Source organism: Sorghum bicolor, chromosome 2 (assembly GCF_000003195.3).
Source record: "Sorghum bicolor cultivar BTx623 chromosome 2, Sorghum_bicolor_NCBIv3, whole genome shotgun sequence".
NCBI classification, from domain to species: Eukaryota; Viridiplantae; Streptophyta; class Magnoliopsida; order Poales; family Poaceae; genus Sorghum; species Sorghum bicolor.
Genome location: NC_012871.2, coordinates 75,268,075 through 75,279,629, shown reverse-complemented (window position 1 = coordinate 75,279,629; position 11,555 = coordinate 75,268,075). Strand labels below are relative to the sequence as shown.

General features: G+C 41.2%; 1 protein-coding gene across 1 annotated transcript; it reads left to right on the top strand.

Moving 5' to 3' along the window:
* On the top strand, positions 4,776-8,124 carry LOC8072244. Its single transcript, XM_002463272.2, has 5 exons — positions 4,776-5,501; positions 6,090-6,530; positions 7,127-7,207; positions 7,423-7,517; positions 7,608-8,124. Exons 1-4 carry the CDS (start codon positions 4,877-4,879, stop codon positions 7,512-7,514), a joined length of 1,239 nt encoding a protein of 412 aa, XP_002463317.1. The 5' UTR covers positions 4,776-4,876; the 3' UTR covers positions 7,515-7,517; positions 7,608-8,124.

Below are 11,555 nucleotides of genomic sequence, written 5' to 3'. Positions count from 1 at the left end.
ATCATTCTCCACATCATCGTATTGCAGACTATTACTACTACTGTAAAAAGAATCCCTGGCTCAGTAATCTACTCCTCAGATCGCACCATCCAAATCAAAATCCCCAGCCACAGACACTCTGCGTGTACTTGCTGTAAAAAAGATTGTTCTCTGAACTCGCGGCAGAAAAACGATCTTCGATCCCAGCTTTGCCGTCCGTGTAGCCTCTAGCCTTTTTACCGACAAGATGCTTGCAGTCACCAGGCAGTACAATCACATTCACATGCGTGTGCCCCCTCTTGTCACTTTGGACACTAGTAGGATTGTAGTATTGTGGGAAGCAGCCGCATGAACCTTTGCAAAGAAATCTATCTATCGAGACAAAAAGCTCACAAGCGTTCATCCAAAGAACGTGTGCATACCCGTCCGTCTTTGCCGGTCATTCCTTCGTTTGCTTTTAGGGCCTGTTTAGATTGGGAACGAAAATTTTTTGGGTGTCACATCGGATGTGTTGGAAGGATGTCGGGAGGGGTTTTTAGAAACTAATAAAAAAATAAATTACATAGCTCGTCAGGAAACTGCAAGACAAATTTATTAAGCATAATTAATCTGTCATTAGCATATATGGGTTACTGTAGCACTTAAGGCTAATCATAGAGTAACTAGGCTTAAAAGATTCGTCTCGCGATTCTCAACTAAACTGTGTAATTAGTTTATTTTTTTATCTACATTTAATGTTCCATGCATGTGTCCAAAGATTCGATGGGATGGATGAAAAAATTTTGGGTGGGAAACTAAACAGAGCCTTAGGTGAAAATTCCTACATCTTTTACCGTTACTTACTTTCACATGCATGCAGCCTCGTTTCTACTGCTTGCTTCTGTAGTGATGTCCTGGTTCGTACATAGCCTCTCTTTTGAAAATAAATAAATAAATAAAGAAGTTATAGATCCACTTGACATAAACTATCATTAGTGCGACTAACTTTTTTTATATTTATAATATCAAATAGGTATATTATAAATAAAATAATATTATAATCCGTATTACATAATAGTAAGCTGAATGGTACTAAATTGGTATCCGCAATATGTTTTCTCTTTGTAATATAAATTTGACTAAACTTATGACTGTTCGACTTTGACTAAATTTAAATTTATAAGGTCTTTTTTTGAGACGGGGGTGTATGTTTCTGCACAGATTGTCATCGATAAATCAGCAGATCACCATAAAAGGCTCGAATAATGCTACGAAACTCAGGGCAGTTCGTTTGTGGAAAATTTAGATCTTGTTTAGTTTTAAATTTTTTTACAAAATGGACGTTGTAATATTTTCATTTGTATTTGACAAATATTGTCCAATCTTGGACTAACTAAGCTCAAAAGATTCGTCTCGCAGATTAAAGACAAACTGTGCAATTAGTTATTGTTTTTATCTATATTTAATGCTAATGCATGTGCCACAAAATTCGATCTGACGAGAAATCTAAAATCTTTTATAATTTTTTTGAACTAAACAAGGCCTTAGGACTACTAGCAGGCTGCAGAAAAAGAGAAAAGATCTCTCAGGGCAGCTACAATGCAAGCATACACCATCATTGATACTATCATTGGCTTCAGCAAAAAGTTGAAGAACATCTAGGCATAAAAAGTTAGAGCTACTAACCTGCTCAACGCTAGCCAATCTTCCTCTTTGTATTTGTCAGAACTAAAGCAACAATGACTGCAAATACATGCACTCTTTTAAGGCAGTAACTCTCTCCCATTGCAAATTTGGATAGGTGCTCCGGCCTTTTGTCAGTTGGGACAGCCGCTACTTCTGCAGAATACTACGTTGGTCTGCGAAACCATACTCATGACATGGAGCTTTGAGTCTACGTGGATGGTTGGGGCTACAGGCCACGCTGGTGCGTTGGGCTGCTCTCAGGTTTTGTTCACCTCACACACCCTCTTTAAGTTTCGTGCACTGCACTCGGTTCCCTTTTCTCTAACGCTACGTCGCCACTGATGCACTTTCTATCTCAGATTTGTGTACTTCAATTAGTACGGCTGCCAGATTTAGTGACGGAGAAACAGTGAATGCGGCTTCAATCCACTTTATTGTGTAACGAAAGGACACATGCAACCTGGATTTACCCTAGCTAGCCTTGTGTACGGCCCTTGATAACTCGCCTTTTAATTATCTACTATAGTATCGAGCTCTACTTTGGAGCAAATAATTTTGGAGAAAATTAACACGAGTTCTAATCTCTTAATTAAAAACATTTTTTATGTCTATCTCTCTCCTCAAGTTCACGTGTTTTTCTTGTGTGATATTTAGATCTTTCACTGAGTTTTCTAAATCATGAATTCTTCTATATTCCGATAATGTAATAGATAACCAACTAAGTTGTTTATTTTTCCTTTTCTTTTGACTAAATTACATCCACCATATAACAACCTGGCATGTGCGTGTCGATATTAGTCAAATAACCTTTAAATCGTTCAAACTAACACAACAACTTCAACAAGATGGTGCCAAAGTATGCAAAATATATGTTCACTCGTTAGACACTAAGGTTAATGGTGGGTCTATGGGGGGGGGGAGTAGTTTAACATGGTTTTGGCAACTACAAAAATAAGCATCACTAATCGGTTGCTTTACGATCACTTGAGCTACTAGGGATGGATCCTCACCACTGAGAACCTGACGCTGCTCCTCCTAAATATAGTTCACGCCAATTGTGTTTTGGATTTAATCCTCTGCTCTAATCACGCCAATGTTTGTTTTTATACAAGGATGATCGTTGGTTTACAACATAAATATGGTGCGCTGGTATTAGTTCGTGGACTTGTAGCATTCAGTGCCGGCCCTGAATTTTTTGAGGCCCGGGGCGGAAAAAAATCTGGGGCCCTTTATACATTATTTAGTTCTCTAAAAACTAAAAATTTTTTAAAATTTTTTCGTCAAATCAAATCTTACGGCACATGTATAAAACATTAAATGTAGTCAAAATCAAAATTAATTACATAATTTGTCTGTAAATCGCAAAATGAATCTTTTGAGCCTAATTAGTCCATGATTGGACAATAATTGTCAAATAAAAACGAAAGTACTTCAGTACCTAAAACAAAAAAATTAGGAACTAGACAAGGCCTAAGGAAAAATTTTTGGTTTTGGCTAATGTAGCACTTTTGTAGTATCGTTCAATTATAAACTAACTAGGCTTAAAAAATTCGTCTCACAAATTACAGGTAAACTTTGTAATTAGTTATTTCTTTTATCTTCATTTAATGCTCTATGTATGCGTCTAAAAATTTGATGTGATGAGAAATCTTAAAAAAAAGGAACTAACAAGGCTGTAGTTGTTTTATTCTAGAATAAGGGCTTGATTGATTCCCCTCGCTAAATTTTAGTCACTTTAATAGCTAAACTTTCAAACACACTGACTAAAAAAGAGCTAAAATAGTTTAGTTACACAAGTCATCCAAGAGTAGCTAAAATAGTTTTAGCTGACTAAAATTTAGCATGAGGAACCAAATAAGGCCTAAATATTCTACATCGTAAGCCAAAACTAAGCAGAAAAAATGTTGAATAGTATTGAACAACGTTGAATATCATTCAGTACTACACCAAGGTAAAAAAAAAACTGAACAATACCAAAACGTAAATACTGAACGATACTAAATTTTGTTCAATATAATAGTTCGGAAGTGTAAAATAGTACTTGTATATATATACTCATAAAAATACTTAACTCTATATGCAAAAGCAATATTCATATGCAACAATTCATATATAAATATACAAATACATTAAAAATTATTGTATGGTTTGCATACTTGGGGGTGGGGCCCTGTCCAATTAGGGGCCTAGGGCGGCCGCCCCGCTCGCCCGCCTCCAGGGCCGGGCCTGGTAGCATTGAAGCCATCAAGCTGTGGCGTTCTTTGTCGTAACAACTCCGTTCTTGGCATTTGATATAATTGCACCAAGTTTAAGTTTCAAGAAAGGATGATCACGAGTTTATTGTCTGATTCGGGAGCAGTAGCATAAGGTATTGTTAGGGCTATGACTAAGACAATGTGTGAATACTAATAGTCAATTTATGTTAACTATGCCAACTGAAAAGATTGAAAGTTCTTTTTTTTTTCCAAAACGGGGAATTAAAAATTTCTAATGCGAAGCATTGTTTTAGGTTTGATGGGATCCTAACGCCTAGCCGGTGCTTACTTATTTTTCCACACTAAAATTTGTTTGGACTATAAATACATAGACTTCCCAGGTTGTTAAACTTATTTGAGAAGTTTATAAGTTAACGGCCTAATATGCATCCACCTGCCAAGTTAGTGTATGTGGTCAATTTATTCTTTTTCTTATTTCCACGTTTTAGAATCCTACATACACTTGTAAAGTACTCTAGGCCTTTTTGATACCCCCAAAAAAAAGGTACTCTAGGCCTTTCCGCCTTTGCTTCGAGAGCAACTCCAACTCAAGTCCTTAAATTAAGCCCTTAAATTTTTATTTACATGTTATGATAAAAAAGTAGGAGTTCAAATTAAGATCCAACTCCAACCCACAGTAGGATAGGAGGTTTTAGATGTGAGGGGTTGAAACTATAATTTAGGAGGGTATGGAAAATGGGAGCCCAAGTAGGAGGTGGGTTGAAGTTGATTTTTTTAAATCAAGTCCCTAGATTTAGAACAGAGACTTGTTCAGGAGTTGGGTTGGAGCTGCTCTGTGCGAAGGCAGTATGCAATTCAACTAGGAAGCGGGAAGTACGCCTTCCCTGTGGCAACACGTAGAATCGGGCTGAGCAGCATTCTATGCCGAAAAGCGGAAAAACTAAACAAAACGAATCAAGCCGCTAAAACCCTAGCTCCCCCTACCGAATGGTCGCCGCCCTCCTCCGCGCGCCACCATGCTGCTCCGCCGCCTCCTCCACTCCTCCCGCCACATCCAGCACGGCCTCCGGACCGTGACTCCGGCCACCTCCGCCGCCTCCTCATCATCCTCCTCTTCCCCCTTTGCATTTCGCCGCCTCCCGGACCTCGTCCCCTCGCGCGTCCTCTCCCCGCGGCTCCTCTCCACCTCCGGCCGCGACGACGACCGCAACAAGCCGTGGAACTTTGCGGCGGATTCGGGAGATCCGGACCCCTTCGCCAATGAAGACGCCGCCGCCGCTGGCGCTGTCGAGGGGCCGACGGTAAGATCGACGCGCGCCGCCGACGAGCCCTGGGCGGCGGGGTTCGGCGGGGAGGACGGTGACAATGGCGACGTGTTCGAGGGGATCTACAAGGAGGCTGCTTCGGCGGCGCCCGCGCGCGGAGTGGCGGCTCCGGCCGGCAATGACGAGCAATGGACGCTGAGTGGGGACGACGAGGAGAAGGATCCTTTTGCCGCGGCCGTGCTCGGGGAGGGGATTGAGGGGATCCAAAGTGAGGGTGCTGGGCTCGATGACCTCGATGCTGGGGAGGACCCTGATGATGAGCTGAAGCGGCAGCAGAATAAGGCGAGGGAGAAGGAGCTGATGGAGATACTCAAAGGTGATAATCTACAACTTATTTTGTGTAATTTTGTTTTGATTTCTCTTTGGTGCGACGATCAAAACTGGGAGGATGATCTGGTTGTGTTCATGTGTGATGTTTTGATTAGTTGGTTGGATAAAACTGATCAAGTGCAACACTTTGAAGTTACAGAATCATAATCAGAAATGTAACAGTTTCCTGCACTTGTAACGGGAGCTTTTAATGTTGGTTAGGTATTGTGTAAGAGTGACCTTAAGCCTCAAGGCAATTCATCTTAAAGATGCAAATGCTCAATGTAAATCTTGGCATCCAGTGAGCAGTAGAGTTTTCACTTCAGGTGTAGCGTCCATCTTGTAAACTGCCCAATATAATAAGGTAGCATCAAAATGGTCAGATAGCTTATTTACTACTTTGGTGTTCATGATGCCTGTGCTGTTAGACTTGACTTATCCGCTATTGCAACTCTACCATAACCATAGTGAGTTGCCTATCCTTTTTTGTTAGTTTTTCTTATGTATTTGACTGGGAATGGTACTTCTCTAAATCAGTACTATGTGCAGGTGTCACTGTGTCAGTGTTACTGAAGTCAATATTTTATAATTGCAGGTCCAAATCGTGCTTTTGGTGATCTCATTGCTGCCTCTGGGATCACAGAGGGAATGATTGATAGTTTGATCCTCTTAAAGGATGTCAGAGACATTCCAGGATTGCCTCCCCTAAGTGAAATTGAAGATGAAGCCATCCAGAAATTGAATGCAACGTCAAGCAGAGCTGAAGTTGAGCGCCAAAAGCAAGAGGACATTGCTAAGGCACGAGTAAGGCAGGTTGATGAGAAAGGAAGGGCTTATGGAACAGGGAAAAGGAAATGCAGCATTGCTCGTGTTTGGATTGAGCCTGGTGATGGTAAATTCATTGTCAATGAAAAGGAGTTTGATGCTTACTTCCCAATCCTGGACCATAGAGCTGAACTTCTTCGTCCATTTACTGTGACCAAGAATTTGGGGCATTTTAATGTGACCTGTACTGTGAAAGGTGGTGGCGTATCAGGTTAGTGTTCATAGTTGGTACAGCTATCTTCAATACATTTCTGCAATGGGCTAAGTGTCTTGGCTTGTCATGATAATTTGACAGTGCTGTATTACAAATTTACAATTGTTTAGAGGTGGGGGTGCTGAAATTATACATTTGTCAGCATTTAACTTATGCATAAATGAATCCTTGAGTTTCGTATACTAAAGTCAGTAGCTCTGTATAAATATAAATTTTACATCGACGTTTAAACGTATATGTTCACGCGACACCATTATATGCCATGGCATGGGTTCCAGTAAATTATTAAACAAATATGTATATGCCTTTCACTTTGGGTAGCATGAGAATCAGCAGAATATTATTGCAATTGCAATTGCAATTCTAGTTATTCTATTCTATTCTGTTTTTTTAACTATTGACTGCACATATACTGTTTTTACATGCTTCATTTATTATTAGATTAGATTTGTGGGGTTCTTGCGCATATTACATTTTATTGCATACTGCCTGTCAACTGTTGGGTTCCATGAGTTTACTCTTTTGTTATGTGCTTAACTGATCATAGATAGCACCAAACCTCTTCTGAACTAAACACCTGCTCTCGAACACAGGACAAGTTGGAGCTATCCGCTTAGGGATCAGCAGGGCCTTGCAGAATTGGGAACCAGGACTGCGTCCATATCTCAAAGCAGGTAAAATCTGATGGCTTTCACGATAAATCATGTTTATGGTCACATTATGCTTCCCTTGCAATGGCCTTCTAGATGATTGGTGGCACTATGAACTCCTGTTTTCTTTCAACCATTCACAAGTACATTTAAGTGAATATCTTAGCTCTTTTGTCGTTTTACATTTCAATATGGGCCCTCCAAAAGTTGCTTACATCGATGTGTATGCACCAAAACAGCTGGATATTTGACGAGAGATTCACGTGTGGTTGAAAGGAAAAAGCCTGGAAAGGCGAAAGCAAGAAAGAGCTTCCAGTGGGTCAAGCGGTAACAGGTAAATTTGCTCTGTTTGCCAAATCTTCAAGGGAATTTGGTTTTGATGTTTTTAGGGGGATTCTGATGTTGACTTTCTTTAATGTCTCAGAGCCATCTGCAGGGCTGCATATTTTGTTGTGGCAGGTCTCTGCCCTTTGTTGTGGGTATCCTAGTCAACAGGATCACTTGATCTGCTGTTATTTTCTGGTTCGGTCCATTTCAGCTTGATTCTGAAATACTCTAGCTTGTATCGATACGAGGACCATGCTACACTTTGGATTCTCTGTTTCTGAAACGATGAAACAGCAAATTGATCTAGAAAATATCATTGACCAAATCGAGATCAAGGAGTTGCTTTGCAGTGAGCTGCCAATAAAACAGGCTGTGCCAATGAGACTAAATGTTCAGCTCAGAAGGAAAAACCCTTCTGGTCTCTTAGGATTTAATGGCTGGGAAACTGGTTTAGGATGTCAACTGATGATTATGATAATTTGCTTCCATTTTTCTCTCTCCGTGTATGCTCTTGCACTCCGAGCTGCAGCTTATCATTTGAGTATGGTAGAGGAATGATAAGCGTTCGGTTTTTGTCTGAAATAAAGAAGCAGGCAAAATCCCATTCTTCGGCATAGATCGCTTCAGTTGTACATTTTTTTTTTTGCGGGTTTGAATCATGTTAAGTTTTGAACTGCCGTGTCACCTGTTTGACATCAGGATCAGTGAATGCCATGTTACCATGACTACATCAAAGAGATGCCTTAGAAATAGATAGAAGCCGTTGTGATCCGGAGTTACAGTTCTTAACCGTCAACAACCAGTTATCCATCCTGACTGATTAAGGGCAGTAAGTAAAAGAAAAAAAAGAAAAACGTTTTCTTAGATGAACCAGTGTCGTGGATTATTGGTTTGTTAGGAAATAAGGTTTACAAGGTTGTGACATTTCATCGAATTCTTGATCCTATGACCCTCTGTATACAAAACGAACATTAACAATTAATTAACAAAAGATCCCCTTCAGGGAACATTAACAATTAATAAAATATCCCCTCCCTGTTTGGTTAGAATTGGGTGCGTGGTGCGCCAACCCCCCGCGTGTGCTGTTTTGCATTGCACCGAGCGATTCAGTCTGGGCGCCACTGAATTTTGGTTGTGGAATCTTGTGCACGAAAACAACGCCAACTCTGAATAGACTATATAAACAAGCTCAGAGTTCCCCATCAGAGTTCAGCCATGGTCGCGAATGGCAGTGTTCCAAGCTGCGTCCACCGGCGCCGGCGCCGGCGACGAACAGGCAGCCGGAGTCTTGTGCGCCGCCGACCTTGTCTAGTCTTCTCGACTGCATTCCGTTCCTCACAACCGGCGCGAGTATGGCCTCCGGCGCAGCTGCTGTGGCCGTGGTCGCGAGGGCAGCAGCTCTCCGCCCGCGATGTGCCTCTGCCACGCCATCGGCAGAGACCTTCGCACCGGCTGGCTTTACTCACGGTCGCGTGCCTGCCACCTCAGCTGCTGGTCAGTCCTTTTAGTTTCTCATTGCTTGAAGTGTCAGGCCATGCCCATGGTTTAATACTAATGTTCATAGTACCTTTTTTTTTTTTTCAGTTGGACCCGTGCCTCCCATCAGCACTATCGACCAGCCAGGAACGCCGCCAGCGATGTCTCCTCCTCCGGCACACAATCTAAGTAGTAGGTTCAATAGTTACAGTACTTGTTTATTAGGTTCATGCTCAGTTGAGAAAGTGAGTGTATCTGAGTAGTAGTAGTAGTTACTGCTATCTCATTTAGGTTCATGTAATCATATGTTCAACTGAGAAAGTTGTGATCTCATCGGTTATGTACTCTATATAAGAAAGTGTTAATGTCATCAATATTACAGGCACTTCCACGATTCCATTTGTCTATTTTTCTTTTTACGAATTTTGAGATATTTTAGTCTCTGTTAATTTTCTAACATTCTTTCGTTTTGCCGCGGATAAAACGAACTAAAACATCATTGTTAACTTCCCCACAATCACTTATTGACTGGTCACTAGACGATCATGGGTCACCCGACACAACTGATCCCACCCGTCTGGAAAGAATTAACCCTTCCCAATGCGTCGGGTCGGGTTTAAGTCATGATTTTCGATGTATGATCCGATCAATCCAAAAAAACCTGATCCAAAGTACAAAAATTCAAGAATTAATCAGACCCTCCAAGTGTATCGCGTCGGTTAAAATAATCACTCTATTCGTTTGAGCTTATCTACCATTCAATAGTGTTTTCTGTCGCAACAAATCAGCGAACTATACTTCGACCCTATAATTTTTTCGGCATGGCCCCAACTCGAGGTGACCCGGTCAGCGTTCTATCAGGTCTACTGGTCATAGAACTTGATCGCAGATATGCTTACGTGTTTCAGGAGGAATCTAGTGGGCAGAAACTTAGATAACTGGCGCCGAATTTTGGCTTCTCTACAACACTTAAACTTAATGCAGGAGAGAGATGTTTTTGTTTGGGGTTTAAAGTCCTCGGGAATCTTTACAGTCAAGTCAATGTATGCTGCTTTAATTAACAATGGGGAACGTGTCTCACAAGATATTTGGCAAACAAAGCTACCAATGAAAATTAAAATTTTCATGTGGTACTTAAAACGGGGTGTTACTCTAACAAAGGATAACTTAGCTAGGAGAAATTGGCATGGAGACAAATCTTGTGGTTTCTGCCATCTTTCAGAGTCAATTCAACACCTTTTTTTCGACTATTATTATGCCAAGTTTTTGTGGCGTTCCATACATTTACTTTTTGGGATTCCACCTCCACTGAGCATCAGTGATTTGTTTGAAAATTGGTCAAAGTTGGGTAGTAAAAAAGTCAATTCATTGTTATTAACAGCAGCATCAGCCTTACTGTGAACAATATGGCTAACAAGAAATGAAATAGTTTTTTATAAATGCAAACCTAAGTCTCTTTTGCAGGTGCTCTTCCGAGGAACTTATTGGCTACGACAATGGGCAATATTGCAGCGGCATGAAGATCTTAAAGATCTACTGATTTCGGCAGCAACTCGCCTGGAGACGTCGGCTTTAGCTTTCTTTAGTTCCAATGGTTGGCTTATGCACAGACATGTTGGTTTTGCTTAGTCAAGGACTGTTTTCCTTTTCCAGTAGTCGTGCTTGCAGCTGTAGATTGTACAACATATTTTTTTCTTTGAACGTCCTGTAATTTTTGGTCTGATTCTATCTTTGATAGATGAAGCCGGATATTTATCCTTTATCTTAAAAAAAAATACTGTAGGCACTGATCAACGTATGGTGGAATTGTTAATGGAACTTTAGAGCCATGCATTGCAAACCGAGTAAGGCCTTGTTTACTTCCACCCTAAAACCTAAATTTTTTCAAGATTCTTCATCACATCGAATCTTTAGACACATGCATGCAGTATTAAATATAGACGAAAATAAAAACTAATTGCACAGTTTGGTCGGAATTTACGAGACGAATCTTTTGAGCCTAGTTAGCCCATGGTTAGACAATAATTACCACAAACAAACGAAAGTGCTACAATGTCGCGAAATTTTTCGCTTCATGAACTAAACACGGCCTAACAGTATCAACTTCAACAGAAACAGGGAGCTGAATATGTCAGTTCATGTAACTACACTTCTTAAAGTTATGCAGTACGTACTTATAATTAAGCTTATTATGTTTTTCTACTTGTACCACATTAAGAGAAGAGTTAATTACATCTTGCTCAAAGTTAGTTGCTCTGAGATCAATGTTGGTGGCGGCCGGCCTCGGCGCTGTTGCTGTGCGCCAACTGCCAGCAACCACAGCTGGTTGCGCCAGCCCGGAAGTGTTTTGCAGCGGCGAGCAAGCGAGTTCGGTCTGGCCACCAGCCCTACATATTGGAAGGAAGTGAGCCGCAGCAACCAAAAGAAGAGCGTGAAACCACACCCCGACTGAAAATCTGCAGTGACCGGCCGGAGCGCGCGGTAGCAAGAAATGTCAAGAACTCAAGATAGCTGGGGCCAAGGCTGATGTCCGCCGGCGCACGGCGGTGGAGTCTTGTGCGCCAGCCGG

Coding starts and splice junctions, on each gene's coding strand:
- LOC8072244 (XM_002463272.2), top strand. CDS start 4,877: ATGCTGCTCCGCCGCCTCCTCCACTCCTCCCGCCACATCCAGCACGGC. Junction 5,502..6,089: donor GCTGATGGAGATACTCAAAG/GTGATAATCTAC, acceptor TTATAATTGCAG/GTCCAAATCGTGCTTTTGGT. Junction 6,531..7,126: donor GAAAGGTGGTGGCGTATCAG/GTTAGTGTTCAT, acceptor TCTCGAACACAG/GACAAGTTGGAGCTATCCGC.